Raw genomic sequence first — 17,702 nt, 5'->3', positions numbered from 1 at the left:
AAGCGGTGTGTAAAGATTTTTTTTATTTTTTTAACTCAAATTTGTATTGATTTTTACCATCATACAGTAAAGTGTGTAAGTGTCTTCCACAGAGGTAACAATGATAACTCATTACACTTGCATTGAGCAAAGTACAAATCAAGAAACAAAAAAGAAGGGTGGGGGGGAAGGAGAATCCGCCTGTCCTCCTCTCAGTCCTTTCCTTGTTCCTAAATTGAATGATTTGAGAAGTAGGTTATACTGTGCCCTAGAGTATCAGGAACTTTTCCACTTGGAACGCTGTTGATCAACTGCTGGTTGCCGGAGAACTCCCTAAAGAGTAACACCCACTGAGAGGATTCTCAAGGAGGCTATCCCACGACGGATCGAGCAGAGCAGTGTCTTGGATCACATGTTGGGGCATGAATTATCTCATACAACGCTTTAAAATCTCGGATGTTTGCGAGTTTTAAATTGTAATTGTTCAAGACCATTACATTTTACTCACAGGTATTACACTAGGATCGGGCGCTTTTTCTTCTCTCTTTTTTCTATTCAGGTCTCGTGAAGGGAGGTGGTTATACTTATGAAGAAGGCTGCCAGTATACTAAAGATTTACTAAAATTAACCCATTGTGGTCACAGTGCTACCGGACTATTTCTACGTTTTTTGGACTTTATATGTTCCTTTTTTTTATTATATATTTTATATATTTTTTACATACTTTATTAGCTTAGCAGCAGTATAATCTATATTAACATTTGTTCTAGTCTTTGTTATTGCTAATGATTTATTGATATACTTTATCAGTTCAGTAGGAGTATTAATTTGCCTGCAAAACTCTGTTACTGATTATCATTCATTGAGCAATTTGCTATATCTTTTGCAAGTACTAGCCTTCTTCGTTCTTCGGTTCTTCAGCACATCGCGGCAGGTAGCACACCTACATTTACCTCCAAAGGCTACCTAATTAGTGAGTTCTATGTTTCTCCTCTTCAATCAACTGATATGTGAAATCGAGTGCTCGGGTTGCTGCAGTGGTGTGTACATGGGCGGCTGCGGGCGTTTGTCAGACCGGATTCTAAAGGCTCCGTATTCCAGTGGTTTGTGCAGTCCTGTTCACATTCTCACCAGGGCCTGCCATACACATAGGCAACGCACAATATGTTTTCATCCCAGTCACCCAATGGGACTCATTAATATCAATGACTATATGCTTCAAGGGTAGCCACACAGAAAGAGGTAACATACAATTCATTTGATGAACTTTAAAATGCAATTATATGCTTTATTGTGGATGCTGTGGATCTTGTCAGCATCGACTTTTGGATTCATATCCCCGATACACTGTATATTGGCTTATGATGGTGCCAGCACACTGTGGGAGCTCATGCTATACTCATGCCATACTGAACCTGTTGCAGGCCCATTCTTCAAAAAGGTGCTTCGGTAACACTGTGTTTCTATAGCAGATGATGGTCCCCACCACCAGCACGTGATCTCTTGTCCACTCTGGAACTGTAGCTCTCAGCTCCTGTCACCATGTGCACACATGAACACCTTGAACAAACCTGCTGTGCTCTGGTCCGGGCAGATCTAATCTAACATAGATGCTGTTGCTTTTCTTTAAGGCTCCTCTCACATAGTCCCTCCTCTTCCACAGCCGTTATTATTGGCTGCTCTCATGTCCATCACTGTCATGGTGGAGAGGAACCACACAGGGAAATACAGATAGATACATTTTTTACAAAGATATATAGATAGAGACTGAGATAGGGGGACATTTTTATTTTGTGTATATACCACAGTTTACTAGTACAGGCATACCCCACATTAATGTACGCAATGGGACCGGAGCATGTATGTAAAGCGAAAATGTACTTAAAGTGAAGCACTACCTTTTTTCCACTTATTGATGCTCGTACTGCACTGCAATCGTCATATACGTGCATAACTGATGTAAATAACGCATTTGTAACAGGCTCTATAGTGTCCCCGCTTGCGCACAGCTTTGGTACAGGGAGGGAGCCAGTATTGCTGTTCAGAACGTGCTGACAGGTGCATGCGTGAGCTGCAGTTTTCATAATAAGCGATATTTACTTACTCGCGAGTGTACTTAAAGTGAGTGTCCTTAAACCGAGGTATGCCTGTAACTAGTTATATAGTTTGTTAATACTGTTAAGTAACTATCTGTTAATACAGGTAAACCCCGTTATAGCGCGGTCCTCGGGGTCCACCCCGAGACCACCGCATTAGTAACGGGGTCGCGCTAATTTAAAAAAAAAATGGCCGCCTCGCGCCTGATCGGGAGGGAGGGAGTGAGGAGGGAAGGAAGAGGTCTGCACAACATGCGGGCCGCATGCGGCCGGTCTGGCCTCTCTGTGCGGCCCGCGATGACTCTGGCCGGGCGCCAGTTAATTAAATAAATAAATTTTAAAAAAAGTTTTAAAAAATGGCGGCGATTCATCCCTCCTCCCTCCCAGCCCCCTACCAGCCCCCTCCCTCCCCTTCCCAGCCCGCTCCCTCTCCCTCCCAGCCCCCTTCCTCTCCCTCACAGCCCCCAGGTTTTGCGGTGCACGGTAGCAGGCTGCCGGAGGGGTTAGAGCATGCAGGGGGCGGGGCTTAGTACCGGGGAGAGAGGATGTGCTGAGCTGCCCCTTCACCTGTTTGTGTGTGACACAAAATGCTGCCCCTGCTGCGTGTTTTTGTGTCTATGTGAAACACAATGCTGCCTCTCCTCCTGCGGCCGGAAAGTCCGGGACAGGAGCTTGTTTCCGGGGGACAGATGTGAACGGTGAACAGGGACACACTGGCGAGACAAGAAGTACGAGTGAGAGGGCAAAGGTGAGAGAGGGGTAAAAGTGTGTGTGTGAGAGAGAGGGGGGTAAATAAATGTGTGAGCGTGTGTGTGTGTGTGTGTGTGTGTGTGTGTGTGTGTGTGTGTGTGTGTGTGTGTGTGTGTGTGTGTGTGTGTGTGTGTGTGTGGTGTTAAAATGGAGGCTGAAGGACAAAAGATGTTAAATCCAGCAATGAAAGGGTTAACCAGCAATAGGCCAGGCAGTAAGCTGCAGGCACCCTTGGGCAGGAGAAAGGTTTAAAGGGATGCCTCAGGCAGGGCTGTACATGACAAGTGAGATAATCATATTATATTCATGCTGCCTTCCCATGGAGAGGGGGAGGGCTGCTGACATGTGAGGGGGGGTGGGCTGCTGACATGTGAGGGGGGGCTGCTGACATGTAAGGGGGGGGTGGGCTGCTGACATGTGAGGGGGGGGTGGGCTGCTGACATCTGAGTCCTGTGAGAGCTGTGTGCTGTGAGCTGTGTGTAGTGAGAGTGTGTGCAGTGTGCAGTGTGTGCAGTGAGAGTGTGTGCTGTGTGCAGTGTGCAGTGAGCGTGTGTGCAGTGAGAGTGTGTGCAGTAAGAGTGTGTGCAGTGTGCAGTGTGTGCAGTGAGAGTGTGTGCAGTGTGCAGTGTGAGCAGTGTGCAGTGAGTGTGTGCAGTGTGCAGTGTGTGCAGTGAGAGTGTGTGCAGTGACAGTGTGTGCTGTGTGCAGTGTGCAGTGTGAGCAGTGTGTGCAGTGAGTGTGTGCAGTGTGCAGTGTGCAGTGTGTGCAGTGTGCAGTGTGTGCAGTGAGAGTGTGTGCTGTGTGCAGTGTGAGCAGTGTGTGCAGTGAGAGTGTGTGCAGTGTGCAGTGTGTGCAGTGAGAGTGTGTGTTGTGTGCAGTGTGCAGTGTGTGCAGTGAGAGTGTGTGCTGTGTGCAGTGTGAGCAGTGAGAGTGTGTGCAGTGTGCAGTGTGCAGTGTGAGCAGTGTGAGCAGTGTGAGCAGTGAGAGTGTGTGCAGTGTGCAGTGTGAGCAGTGTGTGCTGTGTGTGCAGTGTGTGCAGTGGCTGGTACAACAAAATAATCTGAACTCTTGCACTTAAATATATACCCATATCTGCTTATGTTCTCCTTAAAGAGCAAGACAAATAACCAATGCCCTTAAAAACATTGGAACATTTTACAGCGTAATCCTGTTCTAGAGGAAACACTGGCCAAATATCCCCAAATTATTTTCAAAATTGCATACTTTAGAGAATAAGGTTGATTGAACCCCACCACAATATCTTATTTAGAGATTACAATTCACCCAAAAAAGTCAGCAGGTGAACTATAGTTAGTGAGGAGTTAGTGGCCACATAATTTAATTAGATGCTTCTATCTCTGCATTGTGGATCGTAATTTCTCACAACCTTTCCCAACCAAATATTGCAAGAGTTAGCAGAAACCTTTTAGGCTCACTAGTGAATCAGATGTGCCAGGTCACCTTACCCTACCTCCGTTGCGGGTGGAATGAAAGACTATTGCAGGGGCGACAGGGTCGCCAGAGCTCCTCGGCGGGACCTCGGACAGGGCACCGCCATCTTGTTTTATGCCACGCATGCGCAGAAGCAATCGCGCATGCGCAGTAGGCGCATCAAGTGCGTCGGCCATTATACCTAAAGCTCCGCAAGAGGAACTATAAGCCCCAGCAGCCCCTGGGGCGAAGACCACATGGCGAGCAAAATCCAATTGGGCTGTGAGGATGCCCTGCAGCAATATAGTTACATTTGGTGCACTAGGAGAGCCACGTCAGTCGGAAGAGGGAGCTGGATCAAGCAGTTAGTGTCTCAGAGCCATTGGCTCTGAGACTAGGCCTAGTATATCCCCCCTTAGGCCCAAGCTAGGCCCCGACTTACAGTAGCTTGTAGTTGCTTGTCACGCTGCGCTCACCACAAACAGGACGGAAGACCGCGGGGCTGAGGTGGGGTATGTATAGGCACCGACCCACAACCACGCAGTCCTGTCCGGAATGCGTAGTCCTAGTCGTACCGCGTCGTAGGGTTGGAGAGGTCAGGGTAGTCAGGGTACTTGCCGTGTTCCAGGGTTGGAGAGTCCGGGTAGGTAGAGTTTCGTAGCCAAGGTCCTGGGTAATAGAAGGTAGAGTAGTCGAGTAACGAAGCCGGGGTCAAAGTGCTGGAGAGTGTAGAAATCCTAGTAACAGGCAGGGTCAAACAGGTCAGACAGGTTCAAGACAAAACTAAACAGCAGCGGTGAGCACAATGCATAAACAGGAGTTTATGCTCAGCAATGAAGGACAGGCAGAAGCAGGTATATATGTGGGAAGGGTCCAATTACCTTGCAGGGGTGTGTACTGGTCCACCAATGGTGTCAGAGAGACACTGATCAAAAACAGCTTGCAATTAGGCTTTCCTGATGCTAGGTCTGGTTGCCGGGCAACCCGCACGCGTGCGCGATGCGCGTCGCGACGTGATGACGTCATGCGGTTCACTCAGCAAGTCTCCGCCTGTGGGAGGCTCCAGCAGCTCCCTCACGTTCTCCTGCTTCCTGGTTGCCGAGCAACCCGTGCGCGTGCGCGCTGCGTCTCGCAGAGCTCCGCCATCACGCTGCTGCGCCTGCACTGCCCTGGCAGTGCGTGGGTGCATGACTCTGCCCCGTGGTGCTTCCCTGAGTCGGTCTCTGCGCGGATCAGAGGCAAGTGTGACATTGCTGCAGGGAAGGCTCCTTAGATAGGGACGCTTCCCCATTGTACTGTCTAGTGTCAGCGACAGTGAGGATGCCGCATGTGATTGCGGCCTGTGGTCTGGGACCAGACCACCTCTGTTGTAAGAGACTCTGTATGGTGATATTATCCACAACGGAATTAACCCCACGTGGAGGCGGACGCCATTGCGGATGACGACAACATTGGATCAGGCGAATCCCCTTGTTAATCTGTATTACCCGGGTGCTGGAGCCCTCGGCAGATACCCAACTAAGTGCACCAACACTTCTCTGGATAGCGCTATCTCCTACTATTTTGGCTGGGTCCTAACATTGGGGGATAAGAACATCAGTATATGGTGCGAAGCACCCTATGTACATTGGGGACACTCATTGGTGGTACGAGGCTGGGCCTATTATACTGTGTGGTACAGGGTACTGTTATAGTGTGTTCAGTAAAGGTTGTCATTATATATATATATATACCTGAGTGTGGTATTATTGGTATTGTTCCTGTAAGGGGCTATCCCAGCACGTTGGGATCCCTTGCAGGTGGAGGCGCTGCACCGAGACGAACCAGTATCACCCCAGGCTCCCAGTGGCGGAGGCTCCTGGTTGCCAAAATGTAATAGCAGCATTGGTAGTTCCTTCCCTGGTACAGGGGAACAAGGGCTACACATATGTAACTATGTAATATGAGTGTGTAATCTTTGTCTAATGTGTGGTAACATACCATTATAACAGAAGCCACATCAAATGTTTAATATATTAATCAGTATCCTCTATTATTTTTCCCCTATGATGTTTCTTTTCTGAAGTAGCATTTCATGGAAAAATACAAATCTCAAGCAGGGGGTCCTTGGAAATGAAATGAATGCGGTTCCATACATACCTTGGTACCCCAGTTTTTCATGCAGGCTTGAAGGCCCAGCATCATGTGGGCCAATAGGAAGCCACGATGGATGACATTTCCGCTTCTTATTGGTCCGCGTGATGAGTTACTTACAAAGCACCATATTGTTCACCCTGAAGGGCACAGTAGCGGGGCGCTTTCGGAGGTAAGTATCTCAGGAAGCAGGGGGTCCCCGGAGTTGAAATGAACACGGTTAAGCTCCGGAGACCACTTGCTTGCAATTTAATACAAAAAAAACACCCCTCGGTGGAACCACACCTTTAACTAAGAAAATGCTTACCATTTGTAATTTGCTAGAGGTGCTATTGTGCATACTGTACAGTGCTATTAATATCACATTTGAGAATACGTATCAAAATAAACAGGGTATTTGTGTTCCTTTTCTTCTTGCAATGAATGAAATATTGAGTCATTTGCGGTGAGGACTTGTAGAAAGGTTTCTTTTTAAACAGATCCTTGATTGTTGTGAACTGCAGAACCAAGCCACTAAAGGAAAGCAGCATTTAAGAATTTCAGGTTGGGAATCATTACTATGGCAACACTGAGCAGTGAACATTTGTGATAAAAGAATAATCACTTTACTATTTCTCAGGGAACACCCACATTATGATCCACAGACATGGTGAAACATAAGAGTTGGAAATAAAATAGTTATGTTTTAGACCTCAGATCCCTGTATTGTGTTCCTTAACTCTTAAGTGACTACCTAATCCGAGGCACACATTAAGCCAGGGGTGTGCAAACTGGGGGGTATGCCCCATGGGAGACTCTTTTTGGGGGGCGGTGGTTACAGAGACCCCACGCTGAGAGCGCGAGGCCTCTGTAACTCACTTACCCGGCTTCAGTCCACGTGTCTCCATGGCAACGCTGCATCAAATGACATTAGAGGTACGGGTGGGGTGCGACACAGGGGGAGAGCCGGCAGGAGGGGGGGGACGCAGCGCAGGAAGTGTGCGCACCACCTGCATTAAGCACTACTGGTTTTATTTTATTTTTTTGTGTGTATTTTTATTTTATATAGGATTGAAGTAGGTGGTCTCTGGGGCTGAACTGTGTTAATTTCAGCTTCGGGGTCCCCCTGCTTCCCAACATACCTCTGTAGGGGGTGTCAGTAGCAGCTCCAGCTGGGCTAATTGGGGCTATCATAATTGCGTTTTAAATGTCCCGGGACACGTAGGCCAGTAGGAAGCTGTGATGTCACCCCTTGTGGCTTCCTATTGGCCCGCGAGACCGTGACAATCAAGCCTGCAGAGCTGCTACCGGCACTCCCTACAGAGGTGTGTATCTCGGAGAGCAGGGGGTTCCCGGAGCTGAAATCAACACGGTTCAGCTCTAGAGACCCCTTGCTTCCTACTTAGGAGGTTGGGGAGGAATCTATTTTTTGGACAACATATGTTCCTTCAAAAAAAACATTGCCCGTACACACTTTTGTGCTTTATAATAACTTACCGAACTCGTTTACGAATACATTCAAAAAAATATTATACATAAGAACCTGGTCATTTTCTTCTTCATACTGTAGATAGTCATGTAGAAATACAGGCAATCGATTTGACATTAAAGTCTATTCCGAACAGCTAACAATGCTCAATTTAATTTAAGCAATTTTAAATATACTCTAGGACACAACTTGTAGATAGTTGCAGAGTAAAACGTCCGACAACAACCCTTCAGATAAGCATACCTATAATTCTTTTGAGTATTAAAATTGCCACTTTGTTGAAAATTATAGTAGTTTGCATACAAGAAAATCAGCGTGGAAGTGGATATGAGTGTCATATTTAGTACCAATTTAGGATTTTAAAAGGTCATTCAAATAGCCAAATCAGTAGTATTTTTGTAGGAGTATTTTAACTCTAGTTAACATAATAACACAGTTATATACCTTTATACTGTACCACAAATAATGTACTTGTAATCTAGATTTAGAGGAATACATGTAAGGAAGTCAATTGGTTAATACTTGTGGGTAGGAGAAGTAAATAAGCGCATACCACATTTGATCTATATATATCTATATAGTTGTCTTTATTATGGTAGTGATACTGTAGTTCGTGATTAGTTATTTCTACTTGCAAAAGCGCTGACACTATCTTTAATTTAAATATAGGCTAGTCACTCAAGATCAGGATGGATAATATATTTTGGTTGGGCCCGATAGAGGAGGTGACAGGAGCATACCATAACAGAGCAATTATTTCGGAAAAGGGAAAAAAATCTTTGAGAGAATGAACTCTAATAAACTACTGAACATCTTAATATTGATTGTGCTGACATGAATGACTAATATGATATGAATCACACAGTACTGAATATGTTTGTTTTCATACATTTGTTTGTACCAGTTTTTGCATCCTGCTGTTATCTCTGCACTTGTGGTAGTATAGAAATAAAGTCATAAACTGAGAAAGAAACTAGTTGGATTTTTTTATCATCAAGCTTTTAATCACATTACATTGGACTCACTCCTTCTTCTAAACCCCTAGTGGACTGGATGTATCGGCATTCAGATTGGCAATTGATTGAATATTGCTAAAAGGCAAGCATATATCTTCAACAATACATACATTAGCATTTTTAATTACCCGACAAGATTAAACTATTATATATATATATATATATATATATATACTATAATCCTAAATTGGATTCCGTCTGTTTGTTTGTATGTCAGAAGCATCAAAATCTCAGAAACGGCACCACGTAGCACAACGAAACTATCTCTGGACATTCTGCTGCATATTTGTAGGTCAACGCAGCTATTTTGAGCTTCCAATGTCACTCACCTCCCAAATTATGGACATTCTAAGTTTCACTCGGCTGTACAGCAAAAATGTTAGAGCAGGAGCGGGGGGCGTGGCTACTAAGGGAGGGGGCGTGTTTGTGCCAGCGGGGGGAGGGCACCTTTCAAGCAGCCTACCCAATACAAAGATGGCCGGCTGTGCTTCAGCAATCCCATACGTCAGCGAAAGCTGCCAGTACCTGTTACTTATTCCATATAAAGGGGGCACGTCTTAAGTATAAACGCCTGCGGTAGGGGCGGGGCTTAGATGATTGCTTAGAACTCAGAACTGCGCGAGTTGTGAGCTGAAGCGGGGTAAATTTCACTGCGGGCAGAGTAACTGATGCCAAGTCCGTGCAAAGTAACGCCGGCTGTCACCGTCAGCCCCAGAGAGACCCCCAGATACCCCCCCCCCCCCGAGAGACCCCCGGATACCCCCCAGAGACCACCGGCTACCCCCCCCCACCCCAAAGAGAGACCCCCGGACAACCCCCACCCCACAATGACCCCCTGACACACTCCTCATAGAGACCCCCGGACACCTCCCCCCCCGGCCCCAGATAGACCCCAGGACAAAACAGAGAGACCCCCGGACACCCGCCCCCATCCCAGAGAGACCCCCAGACACCCCCCCCGTCCCAGAGAGACCCCCAGACACCCCCCGCCCCAGAGAGACCACCAGACATCCCCCCAGGGACACCCCCAGACACCCCCCCCCCCACCCCAGAGAGAACCCCGGACACCCCCGGCCCCAGAGAGACGTCCGGACCCCCCCCCCCCCCCCCATTACAATGGGGTTTTTTTTTTGACAATGTATTCAATCAATATTACAGTCCCCGGGTACAAAAGCTAGTGTGTGTATGTATATATCTATATATATAGATATATATATTATTCAGAATATAAACAGGTTATGGAAATCATCATAGCTTGTACCAACCAATATTCTCATGCTCTCAAATCAGTAAAATGCAATCAGAAATATAAATATATACACTTACTATTGATCTTATGTTATTCTCTTTTGCCAGTTTGAGTGAAGATTTATAGCAGCTTGCTAGATCATCTTTATGACTGTCACTTAAATGGCCTCTTGCTATAGGCCCCACAGTGTGTATAACATCTGCAACAAAAAAAAATCAAGAGTTTAATGTAGATCTGAGAATCAAAATCAATTAGTCAAAAAGTAGATTGTTTATACATTGGAAAGCTGTAAATTAGAAAAACAAACAAACAAAAAAACAAGTTTTGAACCTAACATTTTAATTTTCAGTCCTGGTCTCAAAAAATGTAGTATCTAAATGATGTTTTCTCTAACATAGGGAATATGAGTTTCCCAATGTTACAAGGTTTTACTGTAGCAGTCTGGCTATCTGACCACTTTTTTCAACTCTATGTCACTCGCGCCCTCCCCAGCTCGCTCACCCCACCGTCCCCAGGCCCCTATCTGCATCCCCTTGGCTCCTCCTGCAGTAGGGGCCCGGACCGGACAACCGGGCCCTAACCCGCACTCTCCCCAGCCATGCTTCTCAGCCCCCCACCACACCGTCCCCAGGCCTTTCCCCACCGTCGCCAGGCCCCTACCGGCATCCCCTCGGCTCCCCCATCCATACCCTACCACCTAGCATCCTTGCCCACCCCTCAGTCCCAGGCCCTACTAGGATCCTTCCCCCCAGCACCCCCCTCCCCCAGCCAGGCGGCTCCTCAGACCCCCCACTGGCCGCCCGCAGCCACCGGTCTTGACCATCCCCAAGGTATGTCTACTTTTTAAATATGTATTGGGGGGAGTGGGGGTCTTTTTATATGTTTCGGGGGAGTGGGGGTCATTTTATATGTTTCTGGGGAGTGGGGGTCTTTTTATATGTATTGTGGGAGTGGGGGTCTTTTATATGTACAGTATTGGGGACTTGGGGGAATATTCATATGTGTGGGGGTCTGTTATATATATTGAGGGGAGTGGGGGTCTTTTGATATGTATGGGGGAGTGGGGGTCTTTTTATATGTATGGGGGAGTGGGGGTCTTTTTATATGTATGGGGGAGTGGGGGTCTTTTATATATATTGGGGCTTGGGGAAATATTCATATGTATTGGGGGGCTTGGGGGGATTTTTATATGTATTGGGGGCTTGGGGGAATTTGTATATGTTTTAGGGGCTTAGGAGTATTTTTACATAGGTTGGGGTATTTTTTATATGTATTGGGGGCTTGGGGGAATTTTTATATTTATTGGGGGCTTGGGGGTATTTTTTATATGTATTGGGGAGGGTTGTTTTTTTATATGGTGTGTGTGTGTGTGTGTGTGTGTGTGTGTGTGTGTGTGTGTGTGTGTGTGTGTGTGTGTGTGTGTGTGTGTGTGTGTGTGTGTGTGTGTGTGTGTTATATATATTGTTTTTTATGTGTATTGGGTACTGTCGCGGCCGAATTTATTCTTACATTTACCCGGTCTCGGCCGCGACAGTAACCGGGCGCGCGCCGGGGTGTCCCGTGCGCGCGCCGAAGCCTCGGAGGAGCGGTCCTTCGATCGGGGCTTCTACCTCCCCTCTCCGGGTCCGCCGGGTCCCCCGGAACCCTCCACCGCCGTCCCCCACATCGCGGGACACCAGGGCTCCTTCGGGGAGCCCTGGGCATGCGCGCATGGGGCGCAGGCACCCGATGAAGCGTGACCGCGCATCGGTGACACGCGGCACGCCGAGGGGATTTGGCTAGCAAGCCGGGAAATCTCCCGGCTTGTGGAACTAGCCAAGTAAGAATTAAACGTGTCGCCAGTGTAGGTGTTTGTTTTGTATGCATTTGGGGGTGGGGATTTTTTCGTATGTATTTGGGGGTGGGAAGATTTTCGCATTGGGGGTGGGAAGTGTTTTGGTATATATTTGGGGGGGAGAATTGTGTGAGAGGGGAGGGAATGAGTGAGCGTGGGGTAATTGACGGAGGGAGAGGAGAGAGGGGGTGAGTGAAGAAAAGAGGGAGTAAGAGTGAGACGCAGGGGCGAGAAATACATGCACGGCGGGAGAGTGAGAGGGGGTGAGACGGAAGGGAGAGAAATACATAGGAAGAGGGGGGAAAGAGAGGGGACTCGTGAGGTGTGAAATAGGGGGACAGCTAGCAATATCGCCGACACTGAGGGGGCACTGCTTAAAATGTTTGTCCTGGGCCCCACGATTTCTGTTGGTGGCCCAGATTGCCGTATCTCAATTCTCCCCTTTGCCTCCAAGCGATTTGTGTACAAGCGCTTAATTCACTTTCTCTCTTCCAATTCCCTGTTTGCCCATTTGCAATTTAGTTTCCACCCTCTACACTCCACTGAGACAGCACTAAGAAAAGTGAGCAATGGCCTACTCTCAGTTAGGTCTAAGGGTCACTTCTTACTAATTCTCCTGGATCTTTCTCCTACCTTCGACACTGTTGTTCACCCCCTTCTCCTGAACACCCTCCTGTCCATTGGCCTCTATGACACAGCCTTATCGTGGTTCACATCTTACAGTACCTATCCAACTGCTCCTTCAGTGTTGCCTCCTCTGGTGTCTCCTCTTCACTCCCTCTTTCTGTTGGGGTCCTACAAGGCTCTGTCCTAGGCCCTCTGCTATTCTCACTCACATATCTTCTCTTGGTGAACTAATACAACCTTTTGGCTGTTGGTATCATATCTATGTCAATGACACCCAAATGTACCTTTCCTCCCCTGACCTTTCCCCCTCTCTCCTTTCCTATGTCTCTTTGCAATCTCCTCCTGGATGTCTCACCATTACCTGAAGTATAACTTAACCAAAACAGAACTAATACTCGTTCCCCCTTCCATTGCCACCCCTAAATCCAAAGTCTCCTTCATGGTCAATAATACCATAAACTCATCAACACCTCAAGCCTGCTGTCTAGGAGTCATCTTTGACTCTGATATTTCCTTCATTCCTCGCATTCAGCCGCTCAGGAAGTCGTTCTGTCTACACCACCAAACTATTGCCAGGATATGCCCTTTCTAACTCATGATGCAACTACAATCCTAATTCACTCACTCATCCAGTCCTGCCTTGACTACTGCAACTTTCTCTTGGTTGACATTCCTCTTGTCCACCTATTCAAACTCCAAACCAACCAAAATGTTCCTGCCAGACTCCACTGTGCAAATCCTTACACTGGTTTCCTAAATCTCCAGATTCAAATTGAAAACCCTAGCTCCGATTTATAAAGCTCTCAATGACGCTGCCCTCCCTTACATCTCATTTTTAAATATATAACAAAATGCCCCCAACGCTCTGTCCACGACATTCGCCTTTCCTCCTGCCTTATCACCTCATCTCACTCCCACCTAAAAGACTTCTCCATGCTACCCGTCTCTGGAATTTCCTACCATGTACCATCAGACTCTTCCCCAGCTTTCAGACATATAAAACTCACCTTTCAAGGAAGCCTATCTAGCTTCCCTAGCATCCACTCCACCCCTCCAACACTATTGGTACCAGCTATGCGGCTAGACCAAACTCCACCCTAAAACCTCCCAACATCCACACCCCCAAACATTAATGGGACCAGCTGTGCGGTTTGACCATACTCCAGCCTGAGGCATACTCCATCCCACATTGAGCAGCCACTTTACCTTTTGTTTCAACATTGTCCCTCTAGATTGTAAGCTCTCACGATCAGGGCCCTCATGACTTCTTTGCATCTGTTTGTGTATGCTTGTCTTTATTTGTTTGCAACTGTTTATGTAATTATCAAATCTTTGTACCCCCTTGTACCGCACTGCAGAATATGTTGGCGCTTTACAAATAAATGATGACAATATTAAGAATAACAATAGCAGCCATTATTGCTCCTGCTGGTACATTGTAGCACAACAGAAACGCACAGGAGTGGACACCATTAAAAACTAATTTGCCACATGAGATACACAAGAGAAGACACCCGCTCTACCTATGATGACCTGAGGTCATTGAACAAACAGGTGCACTAGAGAAGCTAATTAGACACAAAACAACAGAGGTATCCAGACGGAGCACAGATACTCTGAGTGGACAAGGACCACTTGCTTGTTGGGGAAGAGAAATACCCTATGTATAAGTGTGGCACTTGAGAAAATTGGTGATATGAAAAGAGGTCCAAAATAGTAGCATGCATATGATATTAAAATCAAATTTAATGGACATACACTAAAAGATGAGGACCATACAATGAGAAAAATGAAAATGTCTAAACATATACATATATTAAACAAATGTATGCAGCACTGTAATGCTGTATACCTATAGCAGGCACCACCAATGTGCCTATATATAGGGCAGTCGCGCTAGCCCAGCTGAACCAAAAAGCAGCAAACAATGTCAGTACCCCTACACACAGGGGGAGGGAGAGGATGGGGAACAGAAGTTGGTAGAGGTCCCTGTAGACTAGAATGTGTTGTCCCTGCGGGAGTGAAAAAGAACCTGAGTGCAGCTTTCCATAGGTATGCTGCGCCACAGCTCCCAGCTCTCCCAGCTATCCGGTAGTGTTTCCGTCGGTATGGCTAGGCTGCTTGTGGTCGCGTGATGCGTGACATAATGGCGCTGCCTTCCAACGCACGTTTCGTTTAGGCTTCTTCCAGAGAGGGGGAGATCCTCCTGGATGTCACTCTGTATAGGCACTCGCTGAGTGGAGGAGGGAACTAAGGGAACTAACTTGACAAAGTGCTTCGGCATGAAACACATAGGTGGTGCATTCATTTAGTTCCTGCTTTGGAGAAGTCTGCAATAAATAGCTGCTCTGTTTATGTTGGAGTCTGCCTGGGGTTATTTTTCTCAAGCTCTTAAGTCACTGCCTATGTTCTGGTTGCTGCACTACAACATTGGATTCTTAATATATTTTTAGACATTCTTATTTTTATCATTGTAGGGTCCTCATCTTTTAGTGGATATCCATTAAATTTGATTTTCATATTATCATATTCATGTTACTATTTTGAAACTCTTTTCATATCACCAACTTTCTCAAGTGTGACAGTTATACCTAGGGTATTTCTCTTCCTGCACAAGCATTGAGTGTATGCCCAGGGACCTTGTCCACTCGGTGTGTCTGTGCTGTGTCCGGATACCTCTGTTGTTTTGTGTCTAATTCACCACATGCAGAATAAGGGGGAAGCCAACGTGTTAATGCACCTACTGGCGTGCGCCCTTCAGGGATTACCCTAATCTTGTCCTATTGTAGCTAGTATGTGCATTGCGTCCCAAATGTATAGCCTTACATTTATGTGCATAAAAAACCTTCACTGCCATTTACCTCAGCTTCTAGTTTAGTCAAGTTCTTTATTAGAGAAATTGACTCACTATGAGGTACAATTGTTATATTGCTAGATAAAAGTATTACAAAGTACACAAAAATTGCAGTTCCCCACTGATACTAATATGTCTACTACAGCTAAAGCTAGGGTGACCAGATGTCCCGGTTTAGCTGGGAGAGTCCCAGTTTTTAGGCCTCTGTTCCAATTTTGTGAGCCAGTGTCCCGGTTCTCTATCGGCGCTGGCCGCGCATGCGCGATCGTCACTTGCCAAGTTCGCATGTGCGATCAGCACTAGCCAGCCCCTCGTGCACATGCGTGATGGGCGCTTGCCAGCAGCGCATGCGCAACCAGCAAACTCCAATCGCGCATCCGCATAAGCGACCGACAAGCGTTCATCGTGCATGCGCAGTCTGTGCTCGCCCTTTGCATATGAACATTCGGCACTCGCCATTCGTGGATACGCAGTCAAAAGCGCGCATGTGCAGATGGTGCTCGCGACTGTGCATTCACGACATTTGTCCTGGTTTTTGCCGGGACAAATATGGTCACCCAAGCTATAGATTCTTATATAAGAGAGATCAACTAGGTGGTGCAGTTCCCATACAGTCAAGCTACAGTATTTTTAAAAAAATAGTCTCAAAATGTAAATGAAAAATAATGTACTGTATCAGTTTAAGAAACTGTACACAATTCTCAAATATGCTTATCCTTCCTATCACCCTGGGAATAGGAGGGGTGCCTGGCCAAAGTATGACAATTGAAGTATGTGTCTGTAGTGTATTGTGATTCCCTCTGAAAAGTGAATATCAGAACACATTTGAGTTCCTAAGAAAGCAGAACCCAGAAGTAATGTATACTTCCAGTGTCATAAATAATATAAGAAATTGACAATGTCCTCACTGTTGAGCATTTATTTTTTGTATTCAGTTGGAATAACTCCTTGTGCATAAAAATATTCTCTTATGTGTCATTATTCTACAATACTGATGTGCCATTACTAGATAATTATTAACATTAATAGATTGTTAATTAATATTAATTACCATTAATAGATAATGATTTTTAAATTGTGAAAGCCTAATAAAAAAAATGACAGCATAGACAATGTATACCTCAAGCATACTATAGAAGCAGAAAGGCACAGTGCCTGAAATGCTCTTCCCTTTGTTGAATTAGAAAAGCCATCCAATCATTTTTACTTTATTTTAAACACAATTTTGACGATTTTATATACTTAAGAAAAAGTACTTTCATTTAAAAAAAAATTACAGTAGTGAATTATATACAGTAGCTATAATAAAGGCTGGAAAGAAGGGAACACTGACCTAACCTACGTTTACTAAATATCTCTTGCAGTGTACATGAAAACATGTAGGATACCAAAAATATGAATGAGCAAATAAAAATGGTTTATAGTTTACAATAACATCACCTTGAAAGTGCTAATAAGATAAGCCGTACAAATATAAATTTGTTTACAAGTTGCCTTCATTCCCTCAATCCATGCATTCATTGCCACAATCTATTCTTTTAGAAGACAACATAATAATTCTCTTTGATGTCACTCATAATTCTGAAAGAATGAATGTTAAAGACAGAGTCGTGTGACTATAGTGAATTGAATTAGAAAAGAATAAGACAGGATAGCAGAAAGCACTCAAAAGTTAATTTGTATGGGTTGATTTACACAAAAAAAAACTCTATCTTGGTTGTTGGAGGTCAAGTGACAGAAAACGAATTACCAGATATTATGATAATTTAAGCCTATTTGTGCTCAGGACTCCATATTTATGACTGAAAGTCCATTATAATATTAAATACTGAAGAATAATTTCAAATCACAATGTGCTCTTGATTTGATATGTATAGGAATGATAGGAACTAATGTATTACTCCAATTATTGTAGGAATGAAATCACAGTTTGCTATTGCTCTTATCCAGCTAAGGTCATTTCACATCCACTAAAGCAGGAGTGCTAGCTACATTTTATTTCTCTAAATACCCATGTGGACTTTAATGTCTCCATTTCAGCCTCACCAAAGTACTGTGCTGTATATTGCATTTCCCATAAAAAATATATTGTTTTATTGTAGGTTATTTTGAATTCTTACATCTAAAAAGAGCTTTTCCAACCTTATGCATTTCTTCTTTATGTGTAGGGTGACATGAACAAGACACTTGAACAAAGAGATTTGTAAGGTTTGGAAAGGTCTCTATACATGTACTATGACTTTGTGTAAAGATCCTTTTCATCTT

The 17,702-nt window shown here is 45.3% G+C and overlaps 1 protein-coding gene across 2 annotated transcripts in view; it reads right to left on the bottom strand.

Moving 5' to 3' along the window:
• The window catches only part of MACROD2 (mono-ADP ribosylhydrolase 2), a 1,806,074-nt gene that overhangs the window by 702,803 nt on the left and 1,085,569 nt on the right, over positions 1 to 17,702 (bottom strand). For both annotated transcript variants that reach the window (XM_075596064.1, XM_075596063.1), the window contains exon 6: positions 10,200 to 10,321. In XM_075596064.1, the coding sequence (XP_075452179.1) occupies positions 10,200 to 10,321 (122 nt within the window). The remainder of the gene's footprint in view (positions 1 to 10,199; positions 10,322 to 17,702) is intronic.

The sequence above is a fragment of the Ascaphus truei genome, chromosome 4 (assembly GCF_040206685.1).
Source record: "Ascaphus truei isolate aAscTru1 chromosome 4, aAscTru1.hap1, whole genome shotgun sequence".
Classification (NCBI taxonomy): Eukaryota; Metazoa; Chordata; class Amphibia; order Anura; family Ascaphidae; genus Ascaphus; species Ascaphus truei.
The sequence above is the reverse complement of the archived record's forward strand: the minus strand, read 5'-3'. Positions and strand labels throughout refer to the sequence as shown.